The following is a 17,254-nucleotide window of genomic DNA, read 5'->3' on the forward strand; positions in this document are numbered from 1 at the left end:
TATTTCCCTGGATCGGATAAAACATTGGTCATATTTATGCGGGTGTATGTTTTGTATTATCAACCGTTTGAATGATTGAAACGATAACCACCAATCTGGTCTGCCAGTGTTAAAGGAACCCTCCAGCTGCTCAACGTCACTCTTTTTGTTCCAGCAGGTTCCTCCTAACTCCGCCCCGCCGGGACCACCAGGAATAAGTGACAGCGCGTCCACCAGTCCGACCACTACCACCGCCAGGGAGCGGGCCGCGAAGACGAAGCCATGCCGAGGAGGAGCCACTCTCAGCCGGCCTGCCGACGCCTCGTCTCCCGCCAGACTCCCCGAGGTTTTCCAGAGGTCCTCGCCGTCTCTTGGCACTGAAGCAGAGGAGAAGTCGATGATGTCGTGCGGACGGGCAATGACGTGATGCATCTGGTTCGTGTGGAGCGATCTTGCGAGAAGAAACAGGTTGCAGAGATTTTGCGTGAAAAAGGTAAGAACAAGAGTTTTTGCGCATCCAGTTGAGCTGCGGAACGAGGCCAATCAGTGACGTAACGTGCACTTAACTTCATTTTAATGGGCACGTTTTACCATTTGTCCGTCATCAGATTTGCAACTGTGCTTAGCTGCCGTCTTTCATTTTTACTGAAAAGTAACATCTAAGTGGATGATATTTATTTTATTCATGATGTGCTACATATCATTCTTCATTAAAAAAAAAACAACGTTTCAGTATAGAAAAGCATAAGATAAATAATTTAGTGGAGTAGACTTCGGAGAATGGGTTAAAATTTTTGATTAAGGGGGGAATTTAACGAAATGCGATTTCAAAACATGTCATATAGTTGCCGAGTAAAGAGGAAGACATTCATTGCATTCTCTTCTTTAATCTGTCCCACTGAGTGTTTACCTTATCAAGAGTCCTGTAATTGTTTTTGCAAATGTTAGCTGTTTTCAAGGAGGGGCACCTCAGAGTGTATTTCAAACTACAGTGATCACACTCCTCAGCCTCAGGGTTGGTGGTGTAAACTGTTACCCCCACGACCCAACACCGGGTAAGTGGAAGAAGATGGACGGATAGCATATAGAACAAACTTGCTACAAGACAGCGGAGATTCAAACCCACAGCCTCAGCTGTGAGGGAGAAGCACTAACCACTCACCGAGCACGTGGCCTTCATTGTCCACTGCTTTCAGAATCATCCACACTTTTCTAGCAGCCACAATTTCACCTTTTTCGTTGTCATCTTCTTCTTGTTCTGTCTAAATTGGCCCCCTGATGGAAAAATATTGTCGGCGGGAACGCTACGTGAATAATTGAGGTCTGTGGGGCTTTAAAATTGCAAAGCAGGCAGCCCTGATTTCCTGCTTGCTGGTGTCCTGTCATGATTTCAGAATAGAGAGATCCTCTCGCCCTCCGTAGAAGAAGAATATATACCGTATAAATGTCATATATTCTCAGTTTATCATCTTTTATTCAGAAGTAGAGAGATGTGAAGCATTGTTCATTTTTCATATGGAAGCTGCAAATCTACCAAATACTTCTTTAAAAATAATATACAAGCTTAAGTGAGGATAGGCGGTTCAGATGGATGGATGTTTAAAACATTGCCTACCAGTATTTATTAGCTAACGGTACTTATTAGTTACAAATAAATGGGTCGTTAGCTAGCTAGCGTTACTTTGTTCAAACCAAATTGCTAATTTGTTACCCTAACATTCAGTTAGCTAAAACTAGATGGCTAGTTTGATAGCTCACAAGCTTTTCTTAGGAACAACTAAATTGTTAGTTGGTTAGCTGAAGTATATAGTTCATTAGCTCACCAGCTTTAGTTAGTTAAAACTAGACGGCTACTTTATTAGCTACCCTAGCCGTACTTAGTTCACACCAAATTCCTCGTTTGTTAGCAAATCGCATTTCTTAGCTAACGAGATGGCTAGTTTGTTAGTTACCTAGTATTGAAAGATAAGATAAGAAACCCTTTATTAGTCTCGCAATGGAGAAATTCCCGATTCACAGCAGCAAAGTTATGAAAGGAAGAAGTAGAACAACAAAATATAGGAGCTGCTGGAAAGGCAGCCACTCACGCGGCGCCATTTTGAAGTCAAAATAACAAAAATAACACAACACAACACATAGGACACAGACAGTCGTGCAATCTTCACCACTTTTCTGCATACACTTTGTTGTCTGAAGCAGTTATAGATGAAAGAGGAGAGGATCAAAGTGTCCTTTCACCAGTGGATCAGAGACGTCATGCTGAAAATGTGCACACGTCTGCTACAAGCTAGGTTTTGAAAGCAAACACGAAGCTGTAGCGTCCATTGACGAAAAAGAGATTGGCTCAAATCTCCTGTCCCATGTAAATCCACTTCAATTCCAAGCCGCGACTCCCAGTTCCACATCCGCATCGGCGCTCCGCGCTAACGCTCCTTTCTTCTCATCGTCGTAAAACAGATGTTAATCAACTAAGTAACATTAGTTCAAATCAATTGGCTTGTTTTATATTACAATAGAGTTAATAAGTTAGTTCATTAAAACTTGATGTCTGGTTCAGTTAGCTAGTTTGTTCGCTACCTAGCCTTACTTAGTTTAAACCACACGTCTAATTTGATAGCTGTCGAGCTAAACTTATTTGTTACTACCGGTATTTGTTGCCTCACTCCTTTTAGTTGGTCACAATTAGGTGATTAGTTTGTTCGCGAGCTATCCTTACTTTGTTAGTTACAGTAACTAACCTTACTTAGTTGCATGTATGTGACGTATTTCTCTTTCACAAAAGTGACTTTTCAGCCTGTGTGGGGCACCTTTCACTGAGCTCTTTCAAGTGCGTTTTCTGCTGCTCAGCCGGTTGCTTGGCAACCAGACGACGGTGACAAGCTACTGCATCACCGCTGTATACCCATGCAAAAGCACGCCTGCCTCACATCATCCTCCTCAAATAGCTATTCAAATGTCAAATATTGTACTGTGTGCGCACGCGCGCGTGTGTGTGTGTGTTTCTCACCGAGAGAGCTAATGAAAAAAACGATGACACCTCTACGGAGTGGCAAGCTAAAAATAGTGTAGTCGACGAGGAGCGTGAAATCTCTTCACCTCCACAATTCCAACAGGGTGACATCATCGACACTCACCACACCAGAGACGTTCATCACCAGGGGCAAAATAAGCATAATCACCTCGCTAATTTGTTAAAATTGGTCATGTAGACCGGATATCAAATTCTCCACACCCCTGTTCAAATATTAGGTTTTGGTGAAGTAAAAAAAAAAAAGGGGGGGGGGGGACGAGATTGATTGTTTCAAAACATTTCCCACCATTATTGTGACCTAAAACTTGTGCAACTCAAGTGACCAAAAGTGAAATCTTCTGAAGAGCGAAAGTAAAAATAAACACTGAGATCATGAAGTTACGCCAGAGTGCACAGAGGATGTGCCTAACATCTCCAGGCTTCTGCTTAAAAAATGTCACCAAAAAAAACCCCTATTTGAACTGCTGAAGTTTATTTGAGGTTAACCAGAGGCACTTAAAATGGCGGCGAGTGTGTGCTGTCTCCCATTTAACATGAGTTTGAATGTGTTCAGTTAATGATGAACTTAGCAGCATCACCGAATGATCTTAGCTGTTTATTGTTGCTGTCAAAGAGATTTAAGAAAAACTTGAATTGTGCTGGCAATTAGGTCATATTTAAACTTGGATAGGGTTTTTTAATGATTTATCTTGGTCTTGTTTTTGGGTTGTTGTTTTTTTGTTAGATTGCAAAAAAAAAAAAAAAAAAGGCTTTTAAGAGGACTGGGGGGGGCAGATTTTTTTTTTTCCTCCATGCACTATAGACTCTGTTGTTTGTCATGCCCTGATTCTGTTGCATGTTATCCAGAGCAGCTAATTTCTCCAGTCCTTTAGTGTTGGTGGAATACATCACAGCGGCTTCATAATTACTGCATCGTTTGAGCTCTTATCTTGCCGCACAAAAAGAAGAGGACGAGGAGGAGGCACACTATCGCTTTTAGCGCAGACTAGCCTCTTTATAATTGATTAGACTGATGTCATAGAGGAGATACCTGCACACAGATACAGACCTAGGTTAAGATAACGAAATAACTCAAACTAAAATTGGGGGGTGGGTTGGGGGGGAGGTTGTAAATGAAATAAAACGCTTTCAAAAGAAACCGAAACGTCTTCTTGATAAAAGAATAACAGAAGTGATCTTGCTATCGTTCCAATACTTTTGGAGGGGACGGTATACTGTTTAAAGTGTCTTTGTTAGCCGTCACGAATGTAAATCCACCTGCCGTCTTCCAGACGTATTTTTATAAGTTATAAAAAAATTGTTCTGTGGTGCGCAGGGTTTGATGGAGATCTGGTCGAATGTCAGCGGGAACGATTGTGATAGCGGGAGGAATTCTTGCCGGAGTGATACTACTGTGCATCATCGCCGTCCTCTGTTACTGCCGACTACAGGTAAATATAAAAATGTTGTCGTTAAGACGTCCAATTTTGGGTCGATAGCCACAATTTTCTGAATATAAAGTTGGATTTTTTTTTTTAATGTGGAATGTTCGAAAATAAGGTTTTGTGAAAAAGACACCGTGTTATGACACAAAGAATCCTAATTTTGTCAGTATATAAAAAAGACAAAAGGTTTGCCCAAGCCCCCCAAAATTAAAAATCCCCTGTACAAAAAAAGAAAAAAGCCACCCAAAATAATTTAGGGGACAAAAGCGTCAATTCAATTTGGCCAACCGTCCTGTGTCCTCTGCAGTATTACTGCTGTAAGAAGAACGAGGCGGAAACAGATGCCGACCCAGCGCCGGCGCCGCCGTCCGCCCCGCTCTCCCACTTCCCGTGCGACACGTGCGACGCGCTGGCCAATGACGGGGCCGCCATCGCGCCCGTCTCTTTGGGCCAGCTGGACGTCGCCCCCCCGTGCCGCGCCTGCTCGCCGTACACCCGCCGCGCCGCCCCGCAAGTGCTCAACGGGGGCGAGCGTTTGGGCTTCCATACGTACTACGAGACCCCGCTACCGTTGGTCTACATGTGCCCGGCGTCCCCACCAAGGCCCTACAGCACCCAGGTGTGACCTTTGAACTGCTCGGTACCAGCCCACATGAACATACAGGGATCTGGTTTTGGACTCTTGGGGGGGGGGGGGGGGGGGAACGCATCCTGGAGTGGTAAGATCAGCATCGCACCAAAATGTTTTTAGCATCCTGTTCAAATTGCAGTTGCTTTATTTCATACCACCCCCCCCATTCCTATTCTATTTACATACATTTATTTCCCCTGAGAAAGTAACAAAAATAAATATTTTTTTTGTACCCTATTCACATTCTTTTTTTGTAGGGGGGGGTTAATTAACTTAAATGAACATTGTGCAACTAAACGGCCTTTGTTCGGGCTTTTATATAACGAACAAAAATTAAGACACTCATACACACATTTTAAAATGAACGCAACTATTCAGTGTCGACTTGAAAGAAATTTTTTTTTAAAACATTACCATTTTTCAGCTCTTCTTTATCGCATACATTTTTAAAAAATTTAAATACCATGTGACGTAAATATCTGAACTGATATTTCATCAGTTATTTCGTGAAGTGAACTATTTTGAGACCCCCTCCGGACCTCAGTGGAGTTTACCCACCACACCTTGCTCGTGTTCACTGAGACATAACATACACGCGTATAAAATCGAGGGCTAACTGTTTTCCTACACGGAAAGATTTTATACCTAAAATTATGCTGACTATTGTTTTTTGTCCTACAAAAAACTGAAACGGCATCTGCTGTGAGTATTTGTCTTCGCGTGCAAGTGACGTCTTCCATGCTGGGACTGCTTCCTTTTTACATCCACAATGACGTCCGATTTGATTTTTAAATATGTACTGTTAAATATATAAAGAATGTATCGTGTCACGCCACAAGCACAGTAAATACCCGGACCTATAGCGACACATCTGTATTTTACACGTGTGACTGTTGTCTGTGCGTGCGTTTTGTGCGTTTCGGTCAAATAAAGTCGGACTGTGACTTGAAAACCAGACTTTTGTAAATGCTCTTTATTGGGCTGGAATACAAGTCGAGAGAACAGGAGTTCAAAAGATCAACATCAATCAAGAATGGAATTCTGGAGCTTCATTCTCGTTAATTCAACACAATCTCCAGCTGTAACTGTCATTTTTTATCTAAAGTCACAGAGTAGCTGACGGTTGCCGGTCACTTTGAAATCGCCGACGTCACAACGGATGATTCTCTGAACGACAAACAAGACAGCGGCGCGGCAGGTGACATCTTCAACCCGTCAAGCTCCTCCAGTAAACGTTTCTTGATACGGCGCTTGGGTGTAGGATGACGATTCATGTAACCTCAAAGAACTGCCCGGGTGCGAAAGTGGGAAAGAGTCCGGCTGACGCACCCGCGCACCCCAGATGCTTGAAAGGAGGGAGTTGTGCACCAACACGTTGACGTCGCCGTGGTGTTTGATGCGAGGGTTCAGGTGCAAAATTAAGAATTCCTTTATGGTTTCAAATTAGGGCTAGGATTTTCTTTTCGCATTATACATTTTTAAAGTGATCAGTCGATAAAGTGTTGATCAGATTTTTTTTTTTTTTTTTGCGCAATATCGGAATTAGTGCCGGACTCAAAACTGTGTTGCGATAATAATAATAATAATAATAATAATAGATTTTATTTATAAGCGCCTTTCAAGACACCCAAGGACACTTTACAATAACAAAAAACACAAAACAATACGGGTTGAGCAGCGGCAGCCAAAACGCGCCAGCGTTCACTCAACCCGAAAGTCAGAAAGAAACAAGGGAGGGAGAGGGGGAGAAAAAAAACCCCACGCTCGAACTACCCTCATTTGAGGATAATTTGAGTGAGGCAAAAAACTCCTGCACAAGCATACGATACTCACTTTTTTTTTTAATAACATACAAAGTATAAGTGGTATTTGGAACACAATTCTACTTTAGTTTTGAATTAAAAAAAACAAAAACAAAAAAAACTAAAGTTCTATATTTCAACTTGAAGTACCAAGGAAGCGATCTAACAAAACATTCGGTCTAAATCAAAACAAGGGCGTGTTTCCCCAATTAATGTTTTGGTATTTCTCTTTCGCTTTACCTCGCTCAACCAGTTTGGCGCGCTGGGATGCCATTAGCATAATAATGCTACTTTCGATAGCCCGAGGAAGGATCCTCATCCTCCTCTTCCTCATCTTCATCATGTTGTTATTATTGCGTGACTGCTTTCCTGGCGGAGACGTCTTGCAGGTTCTGTCGGATTCTGTGCCAGAAGGAAACGAGGGACTGGAAGAAGAAGGAGTGCTGGCGGCCGCGCGACTCCTTCCTCCGTTTGGCCTCCGAACCCAACCCGGTGGAACCTGTTCCCACTTTGCCGCCTGCTTCATTCATTCGAGCGTCAAGCGCGTTCCACCTGGTTTTCTTTCGCCACCGCCGCCGCTTTGGGGTTGACCGACCCGAGGGATTTGAACCTGGTTCCTTCGCTTTCCAGAGGGCGGCCTTTGGGGTCAAAATGATGCAAGAGGTGTCGGTAACGTTGTCCTGCGACACTCAGCTGGTGGAGCAAATGACCGAGGAGGAGATCCTGGCCTGCCTGGTGGCCGAAACGGGACCCCACTTCGCGGTAAGGATACAGAGCTTTTTAGAATAAGACGACCGAGAGGTGTGCCAACTCAACAATAACGCCGCTTTCTCCCCTTTTTGGTTGTCTGAGTCAACAATGAAATTGTTTTTTTTCCCATTATTGTGAAAAAGAGAGAAGGGGTGCGCCAAAACAACATTGTTTTTATTCAACTTTTTAGGATGTGATAATTGAGCAGCGGTGCGCCGCTTTAACAAGGATACTGTTGCTCGCCTTTTTGGGTTTGTGTGGGAGAGGGGGTGCGCTAAGGTTGACAATTACATAACTTCCCCCCTTTTTAGAGTGTGTGGGGCAGAAGGGGTGCACCTACATAACAATTACATTGCTTTTTTGCCAAAATTAAGCCAGCCAAAAATGACATTTTGTATGTGTTGCGTTGATGAAAAGGGGGTGCGCCATCTCAACTTTTTTTATTTATTTTTAGTATGATAAGGGAGGAAAGGTGCGACAACTCCACAATTACAACCCCCCCCCCCTTTTTGGTGTGTGAAAGGGGGTGCGCGCCTTAAAAATTGTCGACTGTTTCTCCGTCAGGCGGTCCCAACAAAGAAAGCCAAACTGAGAGAAAGCCGCCTTCAACTGATGGACGAGGCGGACGAGGAAGACCCCCTCAATAAATGCCAGGTGGGCAAGCACCAAATTCCCCTCGGAAACGGACATATTTAAGATAAACCCCCAAAATATCTGTGCATCTAGAAAGCATATGCGCCTTTGTTTGTATTTTTCGGTGCTGGCGCGTGCTGTTGACGACGACTGCTTGTTGCGTTTGGATCGGCCGCAGATGGAGAACCGCCGTCTTCAGCAGACCAGCCTCCGCCTGGAACAGGAGAATGACAACCTGGCCCACAGGCTCATCACTAGCAAAGTAGCCCTCAGGAGTGCCCTGGACAAGGTAGGACCTTGTTCCGTTTTTTTGTTTTTGTTGCAGATAATGTCCAATTTTGTCATAATTTCGTGATTTTTAAAAAAAAATTAAGATAAAGTGCAGTAGTAAAGTGATTCTCAAAGTGTGTTACGAAACAACTGGTGGTGCGCAGGTGTCTCTCTGGTGGTACATGAAAGAACAACAGAACATAACTCGTCCCATAACGTTTTTGTCATTAAATTACATTTATTGAGAAATGTTTGAATGTTTTTCCTGAAAAATTTAGAAGAATGAAAGAAAACACAATGTTCCCTTGCTACGTCGTGGTCCAGTTCTTGTGGATTCCCCGTCACGGTCTGGTTCATCCAAGTAGACGCATCAAAGTGCATAAACATTTTATGAAACATGTTCTAATGTTGTTCATCTGACGTCGTCGTGATGTTGCCAGGCGGAGGACAGCGTTGAGAAGCTCACCAGTGACCTTTTGCTGACCCGACGTCAACTGCAGGCCACTGAGGAGGAGAAGCAAGGGAAAGATGAAGAGGCATCCATGGTGGGTGCCGCGCACTCTTGATGTCAGGGAGGACGTCCAAACTTTAGCCACCGAGGTCCCCGCAATGATGTCGTCATGTTAATTTTCTTGCATGCGACAGCTCATTCAAAAATGTGCAATGGATTGCAAATTGTCCCCGTGTTCGATTTTTTTTTTTTTTTACATTTGGGTGGGCGGTCTGCGCCACTGTGGGAGTGTTCACGCCAAACTTCATTCACAGCCAATTAATAATAAGAATAATTATGGAGATACAAACCTTGACTATCTAACCCCTCCCCCCCACCCCCTTATTAAAAGTTAAAGGAAGTGTTGCGACGGGAGCTGGAGCGGGCCGAGCAAGAAGTGAAGCGGTCGTCAGGCATCATCGGGGACTACAAGCAGGTATGTTGCCAGAAGGCGCGCGTTGATGATGTCATAAGTCACATGACGTTGATGCTCTCCCATCGGTTTAGATCTGCTCTCAGCTGACGATTCGTCTGGAGAGGCAACAGGACGCGCACGCGCAAGAGGTGCGCTCGCTCAAGGTGACATTTCAGCACACGAGAAATAAAAAGAAATTTTCAGGATAGTCACGACAAGAATAAATTGTAATTTACAAGAAAAAAGGTGTCATGCTGTCAGAAATAGGCTTACCGTGCGAGATAAAAAAGCATAATGTTATGGGAGTAAAATTGAAATATTTTGAGTCGAAAGTCACATTCTTCCCCCAAAAAGTGGTTTTGCTACATTGACACGACAAAAGCAATCTTATTGTCACAAAAAAACAACAACACAGTATCGTGAGAAACAAATAATGACATTTCGAGAAACGTTTACAAGAAGCAATTGTTAATGTCACAGAAATAAAGTTCTAATGTGAGGGGAAAAAAACTGTAGGGGAAAACGGATTTAAAAAAAAATCTTAATTTTGCGAAAAAGTAAAATGCTGCGAGAAAGTCAGTCATGTTACGAGAAAAAATATGAAAAATAATAAAACATGACAAAAATGAAATAAATGAATCCACACAGTGAGACTTGATTTATTTATATTATTATTACTGACTTAAAACATTTTTTCATTGTGATTTTGCCAAAAACTTTTTTTCGTCGTTACTTGGCAAATTTTCATTTTAACCTTTTTTTGTCGATTGCAGAGTGCAGTGAAGGCCTGTCCACGTTGTTCTCATCACATGGCGGAATACCAAGAAGGCGAAGCGTCGGATCTCCGGTCCGACGCGCCGACTTCGCCCCCGCATGACCGCGGTGCAGCGGTGGCGCCGGGATGGGAACAGCAACACTCGGGTCCCACCGAGGCGGAACTGAGGCGGGAGAACCAGGAGAGGGCCTCCCTCAAGGCTCAGATCAGGCAGTTGGAGAAGGAGCTGGCTCAGACGAAATTACAGGTGGTGGAGGCCAACTGCAAGATCCAGGTAGACCTTTTATCTGAAGAAAAAATTAAAATCCGATATTTAAAATAACGCTGTTTCAATCGTGACATTGGAATTTTAAGACCGAAAAGAAAATCTTTTGACACTCCAGATATGAAGAAATTTGGTCATGTGAAAACAAAACCCAGAACGTGAGGACAAACTCTAAATTTTACCAGAAAATTTTGGAATGTGACAACTAACATGAAATCTTTTGAGAAGAGTTTCGAAGTCAAAATGTGACGGGAAATATTCCAATAAACAAGAAAAAATACAATACGCTCATCGTCTTCAAGCAGAAAAGTTGTACCGGTACGAGAAAATAAATTAGAACGTATGAGAATAACGTGCATTTCCGACAAAACAAATTTTAAAAAGTTGTCTATAATTTCATGCAAGTCAAATGGAGCCATCCACAGACCCCCTTCATAGACTTCATGATGGTACATTCCAGAGGCAGAGTTACACGGTGGCTTGGGGTGTCCAAGGCCACCCAACAGGAAAATTTTGATATCTGTCATTTTTTTTTTTTTTTTTAGTCACGGATGCAGTATTCCTAGCCCGTTTGACACTGCCACCAGTCATTTATATTATCTGTAAATTTTCGGGGCTTCCCGTCATTCACACGGTGTTGTGTCGTTGCAGGAGCTGGAGCACGAGAGGGGAATCCTGGCCCACGACCTCCAGGATGCCAAGAACAACTGGATCAGCAAGGCCTTCACTTCGCTGCGCACGTCCACCGACGGAGGCCCGACTGGATGGAAGCTGTCGTGGCCTCACAAAGACAGCCGAGAACAGGTGTGACGCGCGCCCACACCGGATAAATACCGGATAAATCCGCATGTTTTACTCAGGATGGACGCTAGAGGGCGATAAGGAGCAGCAGAAACTTCTCCGAATACAGCGGACCCTCGTTAGCTTGAACGGTAGCTTTTTTCCACCATTGGATTTTGAACTATCATGTTTTATGAAAAAAAAAATTAAATAAATATATATATATATAATATATAGAGATAGATATATAGATAGAGCTATAGATAAATATTTTTTAAATATGTATATGAAAAGATAATTCAATTAGACAAGTATTTTTCGTGGGCAGCACGGTGATCAACTCGGGAGCACGTCCACATCACAGTGCAGAGGCACAGGGTTCGATTCCGGCTGCGGCCTTCCTGCGTGGAGTTTGCATGTTCTCCCGGTAGCTGCGTGGGTTTCCCACGAGTAGCTCCAGTCTCCACCCACATTCCAAAAACACGCATGGCAGGTTGATTGAATGTATGAAATTGTTCCGAGGTGTGACTGTGAGAGCGAATGGGTGTTTTTCTCAATGTGCCCTGTGATTGACTGGCAACCAGTTGAGGGTGTCCCCCGCCTACTGCTCAAAGTCAGCTGGAATAGGTTCTAGCACGCCAACGACGCTCGTGAGGGGAAGCATTTCACATAATGGATGGGTGGATGGTATTTTTTTGTTTTCTAAACAAAATAACAAAAAAATGGGTACATAAAAAATAATTTTTTGCAACCTTTAAAAAAACTAAAAAGGGAACCATTTTTTAATGTTATTTTTTTCAAACAAAAAAATCTTCGGAGAAAATTAAAGACAAGGACAATGTTTTGTTTTTGCAAGTGAATCATTTTTCTGTCTTTGCCTTTATCCTCCTTACTGATGACCTTGGACAAAGTAGACATGCAAAAAATAAATAAATAAAACAAAAGAAAATCTTTTTTTAATTAGATCGGGGGAAAATTGTTTTTAAAAATGTAAAATTCTTGAAACAAGTGTTTTTTTAGTTAAAAAAAATCTTTATCAAAATGAAACAATTGAGACAGCAAAACAAATAAAATATCTTTTTTTTAAACAAGAGTTTTTGCATTTGTCTTTCTGTATTCTTTATTTTTCATGAATTGGTAAAAAATTGAAATTCGACAAACATCTCCTTTCCCACTGTACTTGGTGTGTGTTTGTTGTACATGATGAAGTCATTTTTCCACGACAAGTATTTTTGACGAATCCCACGTGACTCGTCAGACATCCACCAAGACGTCGCAAAATTGCCATTTTTAAGCGGCGGAGCCCTTCCCAAAACATTGACCCCCCCCCCCATAAGAGGTAAGCTATTCTTCAATCCATGAAAGCAATACAAACAACATAATTGTGACATCGCAAAATGTCGGCGTGGCGTATTTGTTTGTCAGTTAGTCCTTAAAACAACCAAGCTAGCTTTGTTTTACAGTGCTGTTCTCAGACACTGACTGGTCAGTGGACAACGTCCAGCACAAGTGGTGTGACAAACTCTGAGTGACGGATCCCCATGGTGAAAGACGGCGCCCTGCCAAGGTGCACCCCAGAACGCTCTGGGCGGTAGGCAGCCGGGCCCGGGGTGGCCGAGGAGTACGTGGGCCTTTTGGTCCGGCTCTGCATGGAGAAGGAGGGCTGGCGTCGGAGGTAGACGTCCGGATTGGTGCTGTTGTACCTGCCAGGCCCGGGGCTCTGGGCCAGGTCCACTGAGGGGCCGCCCACCTTCCGGCGGGCCGACATGCTGTAGCTGACGCCGGATGGCTTGTTGGGGACCTGATTGCCCAACAGCTTGGGGAGCGTGTAACTGTTCAACAACAACAATGTATCCATTCAGAAATACACAAAATGTCCAGAATACACAAAAAATAATAATCAAACATTATTCATTTTTTTATATTTGATTTTTTTTAAATATACTATTTGTAGAGAAAGTGACAATATTTGGAAAAACATACTTTTTTTTTCATGACAACAAACCCAATTTCACTGCTGTGTTCCAACCAGATGCAATGACAAAAGTAAAAATACTTCACAATTTTGCATTTTCCACGTCTTGTATATTTGCTTCAAATTTGTTAAAGAAATCTCTGGGACATGTTCATTATAACTTCATTCATATACTGTATAAGTCTGTTCTTCATACCAAAATGGCAGACTTCCCGTGATTTTGAGGCCTCTTGAGACTTTTTTTGTGGGTCTGTTCATAACAGGCACATAGACCACATTTCATGTTGTTAACTGAAACTAGCTTTGTCGGCGCATGTTTTTTTTTTTTTAAATCTTGTTGCGTGCAACTGAATCTAAAATAGTCTCTTTATAAACAAAATGGCGGACTTCCTGTTTTGTTTCAGGTATGACCTCTTGAGACTTTTTTGTGGGTCTGCTTCTGATTCACCAAATTTCATGTTAAGTAAAACTGGCTTCCGGTTCACTTTTTTTTAAAGTGGTTGCATGCAATTTAGCATAAAATGGCCACTTCACAAACTAAAATGGTGGAATTCCTGTCTTTTCGGGTATGGCTTTTCGAGACATTTTTGTCGGTCTTCTAATGTTATCCATGTCGACCAAAAAAAAATGAAAATCCTTTTTGAAAGTTTGCTGGCTCTGTTCAGAAATGCGATTTCGTTTTCCCAAATAATAAAATCAAGCACGAAATTGCCCTCACCTGTTGGGTGCTGGTACGGGATCCACAGAGCGATAGCGTGTGCGGGATCCGATCGTATAGGCTGGCGGTCGGCGCTCAGCGTTGAGAGGTGGAACCTTCTCTGGGCTGTAGGCTCCTGGTCCCGGAGTCTGGAATTTGTTATCTATGATGAAAAAGGTGTTACTTATTGATGCACTAACTATTGTCTGACATTTTCGTATGTTTACCTCGGTTACCAATTCGCTTTCCGCGGCCCAACATGGAGTAAGAAGGTGTGTTCATTCGGCCAAAGCGGGTCACGTTAGCACCGACATGGTATCTTGGTCCTGGGCTGGAGTCCACAGAGATCACTATAAATTAAAATTGGTATCGGAAATGTATATTTAATGCATATTTGACAATGATGTGAAATCAAACTTGAAAAATATCATAAAATGTTCATAAATTGAGTGACGCATGGTGCTTTTGGGATGCGTGTGTTATCTTCTGTCCTGCTTTCTGATATGTCTTAAACGTTAAAAAGTTTCCATTATGTTAAACATAAGAATGATTTGACATCTTTCATATTTTCAGTTGGAAATTACATTAGAATGACATTAAACTTTTTGGAAATGTACAATACAGTACTTGTTTTTATACAGTACAAAATCCACACTGCTCAAATTTTGGTCACAGTATGTCCCAGAAATGTACGTAATGATCATGTTAACGTGACAATTAGTGTGACATAATGTGGTTCATATTTGACGTTTGTTACGGCCCCTGGCCGTATTATGTACCGTATTACTTGTACTTCTGTTGGTTTTGTTCGTGTGATCGTGGCTGTTGTCGCTAGAATTGTATGTGGGAATGAGTGCTCTTCTGTTTTAAGTAGGATCTTTGCAGAGCCTCAGGGGCGGCCCTTTCTGATCGGCCAACAAATAACGGCGCCAAGCGTCAAGACCGTACGTGGAGTGACAGGAAGCGGCAGTGTATCAGACAGCAGTGATTGCGCTCTCCCTTCAACAAGCGTCTTCGAAAGTTCGTGTTTCCTGAATTAGTTTTAGGGTAAAGAAGCTAGTCTAAAACTAAACTTTTTTTTTTACCCTTTCTTCTGAACTTTTTTTATTTAATACAACGCAAATAGCGCTTTTTGCACCTTTTTGCCCTTTGGGCTAATTTTTGTTCAATGAAACCGGTTACCTCAGGCCGTGTTTTTTGTTGTTGTGTTTTTTTAATAACACCCTTGGGACCGATGGTAATTTCCTTTTCTTTTATGTTTGGCACCTCACCTAGACGGGTGCGTAACATAAATTTGGGGGCTCGTCCAGGATATTCATCTCATTCTCTTGGTGAGTACTTTTATTGTTTTCATTCCCTAAATGCTTTGGTTGGCTTTGGTTTGGTTGTTTCGAGATGTTTGATTGAGACGAATTTGCACTGCACTCAACCCTTGAAAAATTAGAATTGTGTCCGAAAGCCGATCTAATTTTAATTGCTAATTTATTTGGTACCTACCTGCCTTTACATGCGAGAAAAGCTGAGCTAAAGCAGTGCGTGGCTCAGAGGTTGGTGGAGGAGGGCAAAGTGATCCCCAAAATAGCTGGCGCTCTCGAGGGTGTGCGATTTGGCATGGAAGCTGATTCCATGCCGGTTCCACAAGTTTTTATTTATATATATATATACACAGTATATATACTGTATATATATATGGTGTTCAGAGACTTCACTAGCTTTGTGAAATCTTCTCGTTAAGAGTTCATAAGGTGTCTTCCTGACAAAATTACCAAATGTTGTGTTTTAAGCTCTAGTGTCTTTGAATGTGATGAAAAGCGCTTTCAAATAAAACGTATTATTATTATTAAATGTTGATTCCGTGTCAAAAGCGTGTTTGACCCATCATGTTGTGTTCTTCACAGTGCGCCGCGAAATTTCCAACGTTTTGCCCATGTTAAACCTCTTGTAAATGTGGGCGTTTTAATAACAGTGTCTTGTAATTCACCGCCCCTCAAAAAAACAAACAAACAAAAAAAAAAAGAATTCCCCATGTACCTTAAGAACATTTTGGATATGCTTCCATCAAAATAAAAAGTATAAAAATGGCAGATCTGTCTCACGTAGCTTGTTAGTATTCAGCTAAGGGAAAGCAGTGTTCTATTGTAAATACACGGCCTGCAATTCTTTTATGTTTGGTCTGACAGTAAACTTCAATTGACAGTGGCATTAAACATCGTACAAACGTCACACCCACCCCCCACATACACGTGCGTGTTGGTACTTTTTATCCGAACTCACTGGCACTGCTCATGCGGGTTCTGAAGGAGTAAGCGGGGCTGCTGGGCTTGGTGACATCATGATTGATGTAGCCCACTGTCGGCGGCAGAGCGTAGCGTCCTGGGCCCGGTCCTGATCGAGATGATGTTCATTTAACATATAACTCACGAAGTGTTAGCTAATGTTGAACAACAAGTTGTGCAAAATAAAAAAAAGTACTGGACATGCGCATTCACTAGTTTAGAGAAGCTCAAAGGGCCAACCGGGGCAGTATAATAGACACACACGGATATACAGTATTGTTCATTCGGATGTCTCAACTCCTCTCTCAGCTCATTAGTACAGCATTAATTTTAGTCGCTCTTCGCAGAGGATAAAACACATGACTGTGATAACTGTTATATCTGCTTACCTTGCTGCACATTTTTTGATCGTCATGCAACATAACGCTATTTAGCATCAGCATTAAGCTAGCAGACTAAAACGCTGAGCTCATGTCGAGTCACTCCATATATACTGACCTCTCTCTTTGGCAGAGATTAGGGGCCGTGTCTTCGCCACCTCCGCCATCTGACCACTACTTCTTCTTCTTCTGCTTTGGGAAACTTGCTTTTATAGCATCCACCTCCCCATTGCTGAATTATTTACCAGCATGGGTATGACATAACCTAAGCTATTGTCCACCTCCAAGTCTTTGAAAGTCACAATTTAAGCGTGTGTTTGACTTTTCAAAGAATTGCGCAACGGCGCATCGAATCACATTTGGAATTGTGAAAATCATGATGATGTCCTGCATGGCGCGGTTGCGTTGCCTTTGGGTGCTGCTTTGTAGTTTTCTATTATGTTGTGTAACTAACAGCGTCTCAGTGCACACGCTATTAAACATTTAAACTCAAGTTATCTTGTGTTGCAAGCTTTGACGCGACGCGAATGATGCTAAACAAACCTCAAAACATTCCACATATTACAGTGGTGCCTTCAATATTTATGCTAACGTTGCAGCACAACAGAAAAATGCTAACAGCTAAACTTTGTCACATATTAATAACCACTATTATTGACACTATTCCCTCATTTGTTTTTG

The 17,254-nt window shown here is 42.4% G+C and overlaps 3 protein-coding genes across 5 annotated transcripts; 2 read left to right on the top strand and 1 right to left on the bottom strand.

Moving 5' to 3' along the window:
* The first annotated feature begins 129 nt into the window (after positions 1-129).
* Positions 130-5,114, top strand: LOC147196597 (protein FAM163A-like). The gene is made up of 3 exons (XM_086127651.1): positions 130-472; positions 4,326-4,440; positions 4,742-5,114. Exons 2-3 carry the CDS (start codon positions 4,348-4,350, stop codon positions 5,057-5,059), a joined length of 411 nt encoding a protein of 136 aa, XP_085983777.1. The 5' UTR covers positions 130-472; positions 4,326-4,347; the 3' UTR covers positions 5,060-5,114.
* A 2,263-nt stretch (positions 5,115-7,377) lies between these two features.
* LOC147196598 (rab GTPase-activating protein 1-like) lies at positions 7,378-13,312 on the top strand. 3 transcript variants are annotated; one of them, XM_086126714.1, is made up of 10 exons: positions 7,378-7,629; positions 8,182-8,271; positions 8,429-8,539; positions 8,961-9,065; positions 9,363-9,446; positions 9,518-9,589; positions 10,199-10,474; positions 11,117-11,269; positions 12,504-12,584; positions 12,709-13,312. In XM_086126714.1, exons 1-9 carry the CDS (start codon positions 7,519-7,521, stop codon positions 12,537-12,539), a joined length of 1,038 nt encoding a protein of 345 aa, XP_085982840.1. In that variant the 5' UTR covers positions 7,378-7,518; the 3' UTR covers positions 12,540-12,584; positions 12,709-13,312. The 3 variants fall into 3 exon arrangements, with proteins under 3 accessions (XP_085982840.1, XP_085982841.1, XP_085982839.1); XM_086126715.1 differs by having other exon boundaries at positions 12,455-13,312; XM_086126713.1 differs by having other exon boundaries at positions 12,504-13,312.
* Positions 12,732-16,740, bottom strand: odf3l2a (outer dense fiber of sperm tails 3-like 2a). The gene is made up of 5 exons (XM_086127810.1): positions 16,692-16,740; positions 16,192-16,302; positions 14,145-14,267; positions 13,939-14,080; positions 12,732-13,077 (listed from the first exon to the last, which is right to left on the bottom strand). The coding sequence occupies exons 1-5, from the start codon at positions 16,738-16,740 to the stop codon at positions 12,732-12,734; spliced, it is 771 nt and encodes a 256-aa protein (XP_085983936.1).
* Between the last annotated feature and the right edge of the window lie 514 nt (positions 16,741-17,254).

The sequence above is a fragment of the Hippocampus guttulatus genome, chromosome 13 (assembly GCF_054856545.1).
Source record: "Hippocampus guttulatus isolate MCC_2025c chromosome 13, RoL_Hgut_1.0, whole genome shotgun sequence".
NCBI lineage: Eukaryota > Metazoa > Chordata > Actinopteri > Syngnathiformes > Syngnathidae > Hippocampus > Hippocampus guttulatus.

Excerpts from the sequence above, each read along its gene's own strand:
- odf3l2a (XM_086127810.1), bottom strand. The coding sequence starts at position 16,740 with ATGGCGGAGGTGGCGAAGACACGGCCCCTAATCTCTGCCAAAGAGAGA. Across the intron at positions 16,303-16,691 it reads AATCTCTGCCAAAGAGAGAG|GACCGGGCCCAGGACGCTAC; the intron begins GTCAGTATATAT and ends CATCTCGATCAG. Across the intron at positions 14,081-14,144 it reads AAAGCGAATTGGTAACCGAG|ATAACAAATTCCAGACTCCG; the intron begins GTAAACATACGA and ends TTTTCATCATAG.
- LOC147196598 (XM_086126713.1), top strand. The coding sequence starts at position 7,519 with ATGATGCAAGAGGTGTCGGTAACGTTGTCCTGCGACACTCAGCTGGTG. Across the intron at positions 8,540-8,960 it reads TCAGGAGTGCCCTGGACAAG|GCGGAGGACAGCGTTGAGAA; the intron begins GTAGGACCTTGT and ends TGATGTTGCCAG. Across the intron at positions 11,270-12,503 it reads ACAAAGACAGCCGAGAACAG|ACATCCACCAAGACGTCGCA; the intron begins GTGTGACGCGCG and ends GTGACTCGTCAG.
- LOC147196597 (XM_086127651.1), top strand. The coding sequence starts at position 4,348 with ATGTCAGCGGGAACGATTGTGATAGCGGGAGGAATTCTTGCCGGAGTG. Across the intron at positions 4,441-4,741 it reads TCTGTTACTGCCGACTACAG|TATTACTGCTGTAAGAAGAA; the intron begins GTAAATATAAAA and ends TGTCCTCTGCAG.